General features: G+C 41.3%; 1 protein-coding gene across 5 annotated transcripts in view; it reads right to left on the bottom strand.

Annotated features, from left to right (window-relative positions):
• The window catches only part of LOC108881552 (microtubule-associated protein 4), a 110,789-nt gene that overhangs the window by 4,030 nt on the left and 93,802 nt on the right, over nucleotides 1-12,957 (bottom strand). For 4 of the 5 annotated variants that reach the window (XM_051066603.1, XM_051066604.1, XM_051066605.1 and 1 more), the window contains 6 exons: nucleotides 11,516-11,817; nucleotides 9,871-9,927; nucleotides 8,329-8,421; nucleotides 7,301-7,382; nucleotides 6,538-6,650; nucleotides 2,750-2,942 (listed from right to left, as the gene is read on the bottom strand). In XM_051066603.1, the coding sequence (XP_050922560.1) occupies nucleotides 2,750-2,942; nucleotides 6,538-6,650; nucleotides 7,301-7,382; nucleotides 8,329-8,421; nucleotides 9,871-9,927; nucleotides 11,516-11,817 (840 nt within the window). The remainder of the gene's footprint in view (nucleotides 1-2,749; nucleotides 2,943-6,537; nucleotides 6,651-7,300; nucleotides 7,383-8,328; nucleotides 8,422-9,870; nucleotides 9,928-11,515; nucleotides 11,818-12,957) is intronic. The other variant, XM_051066602.1, reaches the window with a different exon arrangement.

Raw genomic sequence — 12,957 nt, 5'->3', positions numbered from 1 at the left:
AAGACTATTGTTAAGGTATTAGTAATGGCTCTAGAAATGGAAACGATACCCAGCCCTTGTTATAACACTATACTTAACATGATGCAGTAATAGCTGACAAGTAGATAATGTGCAGAATGTATCTGATGTATCATGAGATTATTGAACTGATCAGAAAATTTGTTAGAAATACCATCCTATGAGTAGTCCATCTCTATATGTTTGAGCCATAGAGTCACTGTGTATGAATGCGCAGTGGAATTAAATCATGACACTAAAAGGTGAAACTGCAACCATCATTAACTAGTTCTCCCTGCTCATCATCATTAAAAATCATCATTTGAGTAACAACACATCAACTGTCTAGGATTGCCCCGGAGATATACATATGGTACCAAACCACAACACTTTGAGTTATAATGCACATAGGCTTTCAGCTCTGGGTGTGATATTATATAATCTGGTCATGCATTATAAAGGCAATTGGAGGCAACAGTTGAATACATTGCTACACGAGAAGAGGATAAAGCCACATCATGTTCCACTGCCAATAATTCCAACAAGAAAAATGCTGAACACACACTATTAAAGATGTCTTGTATTCAGCTGAAGCAAGTCAACTGCCTAACAACATGCTACCATTACCCTCATAGAAACACCTGAACTTGTGACTACACACAATTACCAGGACAGCTCGATTTACAGAATTTCCTTAAAACAGCAATACCAGGTTGCCCCTAGCGTTTTCTATCAGTTTTTTTCAACTATGATATTCTCTTCTCTGAGCAGTTTCAGGCATGAGCCTGCATCATCCTCATCAACTTTTAGTTTTCAGGTAAGAAGGACAGGAGGCACATACGAGACACACAGCTCCTTTGACTTCAGAGACATTTCCTATCTAACAACATCTCTCTCATCTCCCTCTGGACTGCACGCTCGTTACAGCTTCTCTACTTAAGCAAACATCCTCTATTGCATTTTTAAAACTTTCAGATTTCAACATGTCATTTGTTATTTTGCCATAAATGTAAAAGACACTTCAAATGCTACTTTTTCACCCTTCTAGCAACCCCTCCTTCTTCACTTTCTTCCTCCCTCTGAATGTCATCTTTTTCCTTGTGTGTCTTGGTTTACAAAAAATCCTGTGCGTGTTTCCAAGATTTTCTGAGTGCTATCGGAAAAAAAAAGACCACCCGCTGTATTGCTCATACAGGAAGAAACATACAATAAATAAATGAAAACTTAGTTTAAAAACAAAAACTAGAAGGAAAGAAGAAGAAACTCGAGAAAGACAGAAAATAAGATCTAAACAGAACACCAAAGCTCATTTTTACACGATTTTGTCACTCAAACACATCATCACAAACACAGAGAATAAAGAGTTAAACAGCCTAAAATGGTTCAAACAGCCTACTTGTTGTCTAGCTTTTTTGTTTGTCAGCTTGTTTATGGTAAGTGATGATGACGAGAGAGGAAGTGATGATGAAGATGAACAATGTATTACTATGATGTTATTGAAGAAGAGAGAAAGTGGTTACAGGGAACAAACAGCCCCTACGGTCACAAGGAAGAGAAGCTACAGTATGTGTGTGACAGATGCCAAAGGTGAGTCCAAAAAGGATTTCCATGCTGATCAGGTGACAAATAAACTGATTGCTGTTGTTGTTTGGGGTTGTGGAGGAGAGGTGATGCAGGTCAGAGAGAGAAAAGTCCACCACCGGGCTGTGGGTAAAGAGGATCCAAGTGAAACCCAATGATTCCAGGTCAACTGGCTTGGAGAAGACGCAACCAAATATGTGAGCAAACCCTTGCCTTCTTCTCATTTTCCTTCACATAGATTCCCACCAAGGCCCAAGCTTAGTCTATATAGTCACTTCAGCCAAATATAGGAGGGTGGGGGTGGCAACAATGAGGGCGATGGTGAATGATGATGAGCTCAGATGTGAGAGAAGAGACATGAAACCGATACTAGAGTGGCAGAACTATTAGATAAGTCAAAACTTTGAGATAATAGATTGAAGATAGGAGGGTGTTTTAGAGCTTGATGAGGGCAAAAAGAGGTCAAGATCCCACTGAGGAGCTGCTGTTGTCCCCCTGCACCTCCACCTGAAGGTGCAGCAAGGAGGGGGCAGAGGGGGAGCTGTCGCAGCCTGCAGAAGCCAACGACTCAAAGAGGGAGACGCTGCGGGGAGTTGGGTGGTAGTTTTGGTGGTGGTGTAGAGAATAGGAGGATCCGTGTGGGTGGGGTCTGTTGTTGTCCTGGGGGGCTGGCCAGGTGATGATGTCGGCGCCATGGTCCGTGCGAGAGCGAGCATTCTCGCGGAAGTTGAGCTTGAAAGACTCAATCTGCAGCAGAAAGGTTGGAAAGAATAGAGGGAGAGGGAGGGGGGGGGGCAAAGAAAAAACACAGACAGGAGAAGGTGGGGACAGGGAGGAGATGATGTTGTGGGGGGTTGAGATGAGGAGGGCAGAGGGATAGTAGAATTAGATGCCTGCAAGATAAGAAGTCAAAAGATGATGGTGTGATCAGGAGCTTGGGACTGCAGACATGATGAATACATGATGCGTACAAACAGAGACACAGATTTACACTGCAGCCACAAAGACATCACGATGAACAATTTCATCTCAGTTAAGTAGAAAAAAGTACACTCCCACACATTGTTAGTACATTCAGGATACAGCTGGGCATCACTGGCTTTGTGCATCTCCTCCTGGGAATCAAACCCTAAGCTGATAGTAGATGAGGCTGGCACACACACAAACTTACTTGTCTCTGGGATGCTTGAGTCCAGAGCCTGGGGCTCCCGGTGGCTCTCACTATCACAGGGAGCCCCGTCCTTCAGCCCATTCTCCTGGGCAGCGGGGCTCCCAGTCTGCCCTGGCTCGGAGCCTGGGCCTGGGGCCGGGGTGCCACTCAGGGGAGTCCCATTCCCCTCTGTTGTCTCCTGGGCCCCCTCAGCCTAGAAACACATAGCAGGGTGTGTCAATTGGTGGGGATGGAGATGGAACAACCTGGCTCCAAATCTGTATAACTACATTTACACTGTAATTTGTTAAAGTCAGGATATATATCTTTATTTAGTGATTTATAGACAGTTAAGTTTGTCCTTGCAAGACTCTAGCAAGGCACATGTCTGCTAAACCTTAAAAGATCTGGAGCCAGATTCAGGTGAGGGACGATGGAATCATAAAAAAAATGTAATAACAACTCATATATAACACACAAATTGAATAACTGAACATGCCTAATGAATGCAATGACAGAAAAGAAACTGCAACGTCAAGCACATCACATAGGAAAAAAGCAGATGTGCAGTGCAACGTATATAGAAATGTTCTTTTCCTGAGCTGTAAACTCTTCTATATAACCTCATAAGTCTAAAAATACCTGAATTCCATCATTCTACATTGGAGAAATGGAATATAAAATAACAATCAAGCACTGCTACAACAAACATATCAGAACACAACCAAGGTGAAACCAGGTAAATACACAGTCAAGCAGCCTGAGTGGCTTTATATTTTACCCACAGTCCAAGAAACTATAAGACTGACTATAAGACTGAAACACCCCAAATCTGTTTCATGTCGACAGTCCTAAAGGACTGGTGGCCGGTGAAGTATGATATTATGTATTTTTCTTACTATTGACAAATCCCATGAAAAGACCCAAACCAAGAATGTGTTTGTCCATCTCTCAGTCTTTTCAACTTTCTCTGCTCCATCTGGGGTACTCAGCCAGAAGCCCACTGGTTCCTACTGAAGGAAGGAACCAATGGGCTTGACCTGTTTAAAAACAGATCGCATATCATTTCTTTATTTAAACAGCTCCAGCAGTTCCTGAAACAGCTGGCCACTTTTAGCAAATGTAACCCAAACAGGAGGAAATAGCGCATTTGTTCAGGTGACTATTTTCGGTGATGGATTAATCCACATTTGATGCAATAGTGAGTATTTCTAGCAGCAGGACAGTGTATTATGGGATTTAGTCAAAATAAATTACAGTCTGTGTGTTCATGGTAATGAATGAGCATGTCATCCGGGGGAACAGTGTGGCTAAATTATGTGTTTTTAATAGTTTCTGGGCAACAATGGAGCTCTCTAGCACAGAGGAATACAATGTATCAGGCTTTGGATATACACACAATACATGTTAGTAGGATACATTCATTGTTGGCTTTAGTCTTTTCATGGAGTTTACCAGCTTTATCATTTAGAAAGAAAAAAAGCACTCCTGCAATACATACAGTGCATTCTGAAAGTATACAGACCCATTCACTTTTTTCGCATTTTGTTATGTTGCAGCCTCATGCTGAAATCAGAGCGAATACTTTCCAAATGCACTGTATATGGACACCTTATCAGTTGGAGAGACAGGGAGTGGGACATTGTCTTCACAGTCTAATAAAAAATGAAATATTATATGCAGAGTAACATTGTACGTCTTTCCAACAAAAACCAAGAAGAGCAGGAGCTGAAAAATCACTGTTGTTGTTGGTATAAAGAGAACATGTTTCAAAACTATGCAAATCATTCTTAAAAACAGACTTCAGTTAAAATTTATCACAAAGCTATTTGGACAAAAAAGCTCTCTCAGACAGGTTGTTGTGATGTGAATACTATTTTTAGTTGTTCCTAAGATTATGCATCTTCAGTAAGTTGGAGGGTGCAGATGATGGCTGGGAGTGTAAAACAGTGTGTAGAGATGGAGATGTGAGTGAAGGATGTGATCATGAAACACAGATGGACTGCTGTAGGCTGAGGGGACAGGTGACATCATATCTGATCGATTTGCAAATTTGCCAAAATTGTTTTTCGCAAGTTCGCAAGCTCATTCCTTGCAATACCCCAGCCCATACATATGGAACTTTCTAAATGTGTTGAACAGAGCTGAGCTGAGTTCTGCTCCGCAGGGGATCATCCAGACTATTTCATAACAGAGGGACAAAAGGTCAGGAGAAAGGAAGTCGATTTCAGGTGTGGAGGGTCTGAGATGTTTCAGGTTGCTGCAGATGGCTTATGACAGGCTGTCAACATCATCAGTGACTGTAGCTTGAAGCCACTCAGAATCTTTTTGATGTCATTATGAACACAGTGGTGGAACGAGACAAGCATGAAAAGCCTGAAACAATTTTCTCCTCACACCGTACACAAATATCTCCCCAACACATTATTTGTATATATTAACATGCAGACACACAGGGAATGAAGGAACTGAGTCAGCAGCAGTGTCCTTCAGACAACCATCTTCTAATAATCATTCTAAAACAGTTCCACACTTTAATGAAAGGTGTAAAAAGTATCTCTGCTAATTCAGTCTAAGCTTTTTTTCCTCCAGTTTAGACCCATTCAGAGCAAGGTGTGTGGCTGCTGCACATTAAGTTACACTCTAATTTCCATTAGGATTCAGAGACAGTGCATCAAAGTTCAAGTAAATAAAGTTATTATCATTAGTAAGTAGGTGTAACAACATAAAACGAACCATTTTCAAAAACCTGAATTCATAATATGGATCAATTCTTGCACAGATTATTACTTAAATTGTAACTTTACACCAAGATGGGAAGCAGTGTTTCACTGCCCTCTCTAGTTACAAGTCCCCCATAACCACACCCAGCAGTGATGTCAGCGTGTACTGACCACACCCTGAGCATACACTCGACATCACTATAGCAGTGTGAGCACTTTAACCATTGGAGTTCAGTGGTTTCCAGCCTGCATTTAAAGACCCAGAAATAAATGTTATGATTATTTGTTATTATTAATGATTCTTACTATGAGCAATATGGTCCTATATAAACAAATCAAATCTGATTAAACACACGCATATAATACTGATGAAGCAGATTAGCTGAATCTTTGCTCAGTTTAGCTCCTTCAGTCATGAATTAATTCATGTTACAAAGAGGATGTTAATAATTGAAAGCAAGTTTTCAGGGGCTTTAAGTTGCTCTTTAAAAAGCTGAGCCATTACATTACTAAAGGCCAGAGTTCCTTAAAACATTTTCAGGCTCAGGGTCTATGAACATAGGCTTACAAAAACAATGTGACATTTACATCAACATATTGGAATGTTGACGTAAATGCCAGACTGGATTATCTGAGTAAATGTGCATGTGTTTTATATTCATAGGAGGAACTAAATAATGTCATAGTAGACTGCTTTCATCTGGACACTGGGTCAATTATCCTATGCATATAATAATAAAGGCAAGTCATGCAATGTACACTTTGATGCCATCATGACAAACTCAAGTAGGTGCCACTGTCAGTAAACTGCAGTTAGCACTGGACAGCACACTTTACAATGGGCTCTGTAATGACTACTGTAGGAAGTGTATCTGAATTCTCATTTGCTAATGTACTGTGAAACCTGAAGCATCTTCACTGTGACTAGCTAGCTCAAAGACATTCAAAATATCTCAACATGTCATAGTTACAGAGAGTGCCCTGCTCTGCTTCATTCCTGAACAAGAACATAAAAAACAATAGTTTACAGACAGAGTGACAGTGTGCACACAGACTAAAGGACGTCTCCATGTGTGATGAGCTCACCTTGATGTTTCCTCCACCAGGTGAATGACTCACATTGTCCATGGAGCCCACTTTGGACTGAGCCTTTTCCCTAAAGTTCACTTTGTGGGACTCAATCTTCACGTCTCCACCACCTGCAGCACACATGGGTAATCAGTCTGATGATCGCACATTAGCTTACACTTTGAGGAGCACGTGCAAAGCAGATACAACTTCTACACAGCAAACCAGTTCTTTATGTCAAGCCACAAAATGGAAAATCTCTCATATCATTATGAATGCTGTTGCTGCAGTTGTGAATTGCTTTTGACATCAGTGTTAATGTACCTAATCTAAACTGATAATTCTAGTAAACTAAACATTGTAAACAACTGTAAACAACAATGGTGTTTCCCATTTCCAACCATTTCCCCATCTGATTTTTATGTTGAAAATGAAAAAAGTCTGATTTAATAGCTTTAAAGAGGCAGAGTCATTACAAAATTTGAGGAGGATTGTACACATCTCATATGCACTATGCATATGGATCTACCATGTATACACTCAATTGTCAGTTTAATTAATTCAATACAGTTTAGCAGCGCCACAAACTGCAGCCTCTAAAATGACCATAAAGTTGAATCAACACGTTTCTGAAGCAGTTTCAGCTGAAACTGAACATTGGAACCTTCATGAGGATCGGCTCTATGGCAGCACTATTGAATAAAAATGAATTAGATTTAGTTAGGTGTACCTAATAAACAGGCAACTGCATATAGCATCATAACAACATTTCCCAGCTCACCAGGCTTGTGCTTGATGTTGTCCTTGGAGCCGCATTTTGATGTCACCTTACTCAAATCCACCTTCTTGTTGAGTATCTGCACCTGTCAACAGTGTTAATAAAGGTTGGGTCGAGGGTTAAAAGAAGCGTCCCTTGATAGTCTCATTTCATTTCATTTTGGAAATATATATTTCTAAGTCCTCTGTGCACCCTGAATCCCCGAGGAGTTCACCTAAAGACAAGGAGCTGTATTCTGCCACGTTCTCCGTAATGTGGCAATAACCCGCTGACAAAGACAAACACAAAGAATTCCGATTGCAACTTCAAGACCATGTTGCCTCAGTTATGATGAACTGCTGAGCTTTGGGAATTCAGACATCAGGAAACACATGCTTCAAGCCTACCATTATTGAAGTGAACAATCTCATCAAAATGACATTATAATACCTTGTTGCTGTGAAATAATTTGGTACATGTGCTGTAAAAATGGCAAGGTAAAAATTCAGACACCAAAAGAAGAAGCCGAGGACAGGACAGTGTCATTTCAGAAATCCAGAAATCCCAAATTCATCCCTGTGTGTGGAGACGCCATCCTCACAGAACCAGACAATCATGACAGAGCCTGAGCCGATCTTGACTTGCTTGACTGGCGTTTAGTAAGTTAGTGACAGGGCAGGACGACACAGGAAGAGTTTAAGGAAGCAAGGGACTGTGAAGCAGGTTGTGGGTAAGGGCTGGCACATTAAGCTTGCTAGCATGCTGTCCAATAACTCACAATTCTGTCAAATTCCTAGAGCAGCACTTTGCGTTGGTGGTCATGAGTGGCTTGATTTTGAGGGATTGCCTTGAATTCTTTTAAAGGCTGACACATTTCATGTACAGCTCACTCAAGCTGGCATTTATAGACTATGGACCCTATTTAGAAGCGAAGGCGAGACGAAAATACAATTTTTCATCTTATTGTTCTTTCTAGCTGTTTAACTGAGTCGAATTGTTTGACTAATTGGCCGTTGCATATGAACTCTGGTCGTGGGCCAGACAGTACTTACATTCCCTCCACCAGGAACATGCTTCATATTGTCCTTGGAGCCCAAGCGTGAGGTGACGTGGCTGAAGTCCAGCTTTTTGGAGACTATCTGAACCTATATGGACACAGCATAGCAGCAAGAGGGAAGAGGAGAGCAGAGGAAGGCAGTGGAGGGGGTGACTGAGAGGAAATGAAAGGAGAGAAGAGGGGAAGAGAGGAGATAGGAAAAGAAGAGAACGAAGGAGAGGAGGATAAAAAGAAGAGAGTAGAGGAGAAGTCACCATTATAGGTAGGGTTAGAAAAGAAAGGACAGAGGGAGGGAGCAAGGTTCACCCGGGCAAAACAGCTACATATATTTAAACTAGTTTATGCATGCTTGCTATCAACTGCTGGGCAGTTATACTGTCTGAAATGATACATACTGCTTTTGATGCCATTTGAATATTGATAGTGATTAAAAGATTTTTTTTTTTTTTTTTTTACCCAAGTTTGGAGAAAAAGAACAGAGGAGCAACTGAGGGAGCGAACACATGCACAACATATAACACAACATATAAACATCTGGCCCTGCTCAGGATAGCACGGCAGAGTCTCACAAAATGTGTTTAATGGAGACACAGTACATGTTTTTTTTTTAGCACACTTTAACAAAACATGATTTGGATTATGACAGGTTAGACTATCAGACCAAACCTGACACACAAGATTTTGTATCCACATGAATTGTTACAAATATGGTGAAAAAACAAAACAGAACCAAAAAAGGGGAAAAACCTGCATATTTCTAACTTCTTCAATAACACAATGTCACATCCTCACACACACACACACACTCGCTCACACAAAGCTGGGCCAGAGCCCATTTAACACAGAATAACACAAAATAATCAACAAGCAGGATTCAGAACGGCTGGGACGAGAACATAATCCCTCAACAGATTCCCACAAAGTGAACACTGCCTGTTCTTTTTGACCTGAGCCTCTGCAGTGCTGGGATGATGAGTTTCTGCTTTCACCAACCACGCAAGGGACTTCCTTGTAGTGAGTTGGCTTAGTGATTGACACTGCAGTAAAACACTGATGCTCGCAGGACACCACTATATTAACTTCATTGTAAAAATGTTATTCCTACCATGGAACTGTCTGGAATCAACATATTTTGGAAATGTGTACCAAGAAAACACTAGTAAGTTCACTATTTTTCCAGCTGATTAAAAAAAATGAATAATAAATATCTAAACCCATGTCTGATTTTATTGCATTATTGCTGCAGGTATAAATGCAGACTCATTTATACATTTAAATAGGGCAGTACAGGATACTGTAGATACTTTTATTAATCAAATGCCTGCAGCTAGTAATTTTCTCTCTTCCTTCCTTCTTTCTTATTTTTTTGCCCTCAGTTGTTCAATGTAATAAACACAGACAAAAAATATATGAGAGGCGGTAAAAAGAAAATTGCAAAATATGTATGAACAGATTAGACAGAGCAAAAAGAGATAACATGAGAGAGTCAGGAAGAGGAGAATGTGATGATGGTGCGGTGGATGGAGAGGGAACTCACTTTGCCCTGGCTCGTGTCTTTGGAGGCGACAGCCCTGTTCTGAGAGGCAGATGACACCTGGGGAGACAAGCCACACACGAGGAGAGGAGGAGGAGGTGAACGTTCGGACAATTGTATATGAGGGAGGAGGATGAGAATTATGAAAGAGAAAAATGGGGGAAGGGTAAAAAGAAAAGGGTGGAAACAAAAGTAGAGGTTGAGATAAAGGAGAAAAGAGATGACAGAGAAGATGGAATATTAGTGGGGATGCAGTGCAGAATAAAGAAAAAAAGGATGAGGAGAGATAAGAGAAATCAAGGATGCAAGAAGGAAAAGAGGAGCAAGAAGACATGGAGGGACAGGGCAGAGAGTTATAAAAGTAGGAGATGAAACAGGGAGAAATAGGGAGGAGGAAGGTAGGTGATGGTTGAATGCACAAACCAAAGAGGGGGATGATCTGACAGAGGAAAAGGACTTAAAGGATAATTCCGGTGGCTTGAAACCTGGCTCTAAAAAATGTAGCGAGATCACTCAAAAGAAGTCCAACAGGCAAGGTTTGATTACCAACTGAGCAGAGGAGGAGACTGCAGTCCAAGGTGCCTGCCAGAGGGTTTACCTGTCCTGTCAGGATAGGGTGGTTCCAGACCTTTGAATCACTGCTTATATCTCAGATTTTTTTTTTTTCCATACAAAAAGATCTGATCTTGTGCTGCTTTCCAGAGTGGAGAACAACCATGGCAAAACTTTGTAGGTGGGATTAAATATGAGGAGCGCATCATCCTTAGTGGAGCCAGAAAAATAGCTACAAAATGGAGGGAAGGATGGATGAGATCAACACAGCTGTATAGATCGCTGTAAGTCAACATACAGAAATAACGCCTCTTAAATCAATGTATTTCTGATGCTCCTAGCATCCACCATCATAGTTCCCATAATGAAAATGAAGCTAATGTTGTGTGCACTGCACATATCGGCAACCTGGCAGGTGACAGGGCACATGCGCAATGCACAGAACTGAGGGGTAGAGGTCATGGGTCATGGAAGGGCTAAACAGCAAATTTTTTGTACAGGGACCCTGAGCCAGTTAATCAGACCATACCAACAAAATGTGGCCGACTATTGGAACACTTGTGTTGGACTTCTCAGCAGTTACTTCTGCAAGTAAAGTGTTATTATAGATGAATGACAAATGCTAAAATTCTAAAAATAAGAACTGTCCTTTAAAGAGCTAAAAGAAAGACCAGGGAATCCTCCTAAGACACAGGCTTCCTCTGCCGTATCTTTCACACACATGCTTCTATGCAAACATTCTATGAAGGTTATAAGCTTGAAGAATGAGTGAGATGGTAGTAAATGAACACGCTGAAGAAAAACTCTCAAAACCAAGCAAAACATCAAAACCAGAAGCAGAAGATTTAAGAAAGTGAGGACTGTATGCTACTGTAACTGTTCATGTGAGTGTAGCAAGACAGTTGTATTTTATGATAACATGTTGATAGCTAACAGAGGTACAGGAGGAAAGAATAAGAATAAGTGAGGAACCACAGGAAGCCAGTAAGGTGAGGTCTCGCAGCTACACTGCATGTTAGTTGAAGAGCAGCCAGTCAGAAAATACAAGCTATCACAAGCACAGAGGGATAACTGCAGGTGAAACCATAAGACATACCTTCCCTCCTCCAGGCTGGTGCTTCATGTTGTCTGTAGAGCCGATCTTGGAGCGGGCGTTGCGGATGTCCGGGGCTGGTGCGGTGCCGGGGCGAGATGTGGTCCTCGTAGTGGTGGTAGTGGAAGTAGCTGTGGTTGAGGAAGCAGCCCGGGGGGCGCGGGGCACCGGGGGCTTCTTCTCTGGTACTGTGCCAGAGGTGGAGGATGGTGTGGCCGGCTTAGTTGCTGTAGTTCGTGGGCGAGAGGCAGTAGTGGTGGAACCAGTGCTGCGGGTGGTGGTGGTCTTGGACTTGGTAGAATCAGCTGGGAGAGAGAGAGAGGGAGAGTTATTCAGAGTTTTAATGTGTTTCATCGTGGGAAGAAGATTATCTGACAGAGAGATTAATAGATTACCCAAAATGTCTCACTATTACTTCTGCATCTTAAAGCTACAATCTGTTTATGTAGTCAGACTGAACACAAAGAGAATAGAATATTGAGTCAGTACAAAGATGTGAGTGGACACAAACAAAATGAGGCTAAGGAGCATCAGTGAGATTCTCTTATTTGAGGCTTTATGACTCCTGCTCATGAATGAAGAGAGGGGTCTGAGGGGAATCACACAAAGAACTGGCATTTCTGGTTGAGGTTTGAAATCAGATGCTGAACTGTCACACAAACACACCACAGGCACATGCAACATGTCCATATTCTGTATTTTGGCTGTTTGAGTCAATCCTCTGTGCAGAACTTAGAATTTGCTTTGTGTTCAATCAGAACATAACACCTGAGGTAAGGACTAAACCATGATATGAAAGTAGGGGTGTTGGAACACTTCCATCAATTGTGGACCGGCACATTAAACCCACCCAAAATATTTCAGTTCTCTGCTACACTTAAAGCAACATCATACAGAAATCAAGAAACCCAAAGGACTTACAAATTCAGAAAAACTCTGTCTCACTCTCTCTCTCTCACACACACAAACACACTGTAAAACCAAAGTCAAACCACAAAGGGCATTGTCTGTCATCGACTGTCAACCCTGACAGATAAATGACACGAGTGCCAGAAAAGAAGTAGACACAAGAAAGAAATCAATCAAATAAATCAGGGAAGCATAGACAGAGACAGAAAGAAGGGCAACCAGGCACTGAGGGATCATCTTTTTTGATTCAGACCTATTTTAATGTTGAACTTACACAGCTCTTTAGGATCTCACTGACAGCTCTGCCCTGTTTTTGTAAACCAATGAAACTCAGTGACTTACATGACTGTAAGTTCTGGATACTTTTTGTAGCTGACTGTAGAAAACAATCATTAATTCAACATGTCACAAATTGTAAATGGGCAACTGGCTTTCTTTTCTGTAAAAAATAACGTGACAGAGCAATACCACTCCTATGCTTTAAATAGCTAAGAGCAACATTTCTAAGGAAAATATAACAGAAGCTATGTAAATTC

Source organism: Lates calcarifer, linkage group LG24 (assembly GCF_001640805.2).
Source record: "Lates calcarifer isolate ASB-BC8 linkage group LG24, TLL_Latcal_v3, whole genome shotgun sequence".
Lineage (NCBI taxonomy): Eukaryota > Metazoa > Chordata > Actinopteri > Centropomidae > Lates > Lates calcarifer.
The sequence above is the reverse complement of the archived record's forward strand: the minus strand, read 5'-3'. Positions and strand labels throughout refer to the sequence as shown.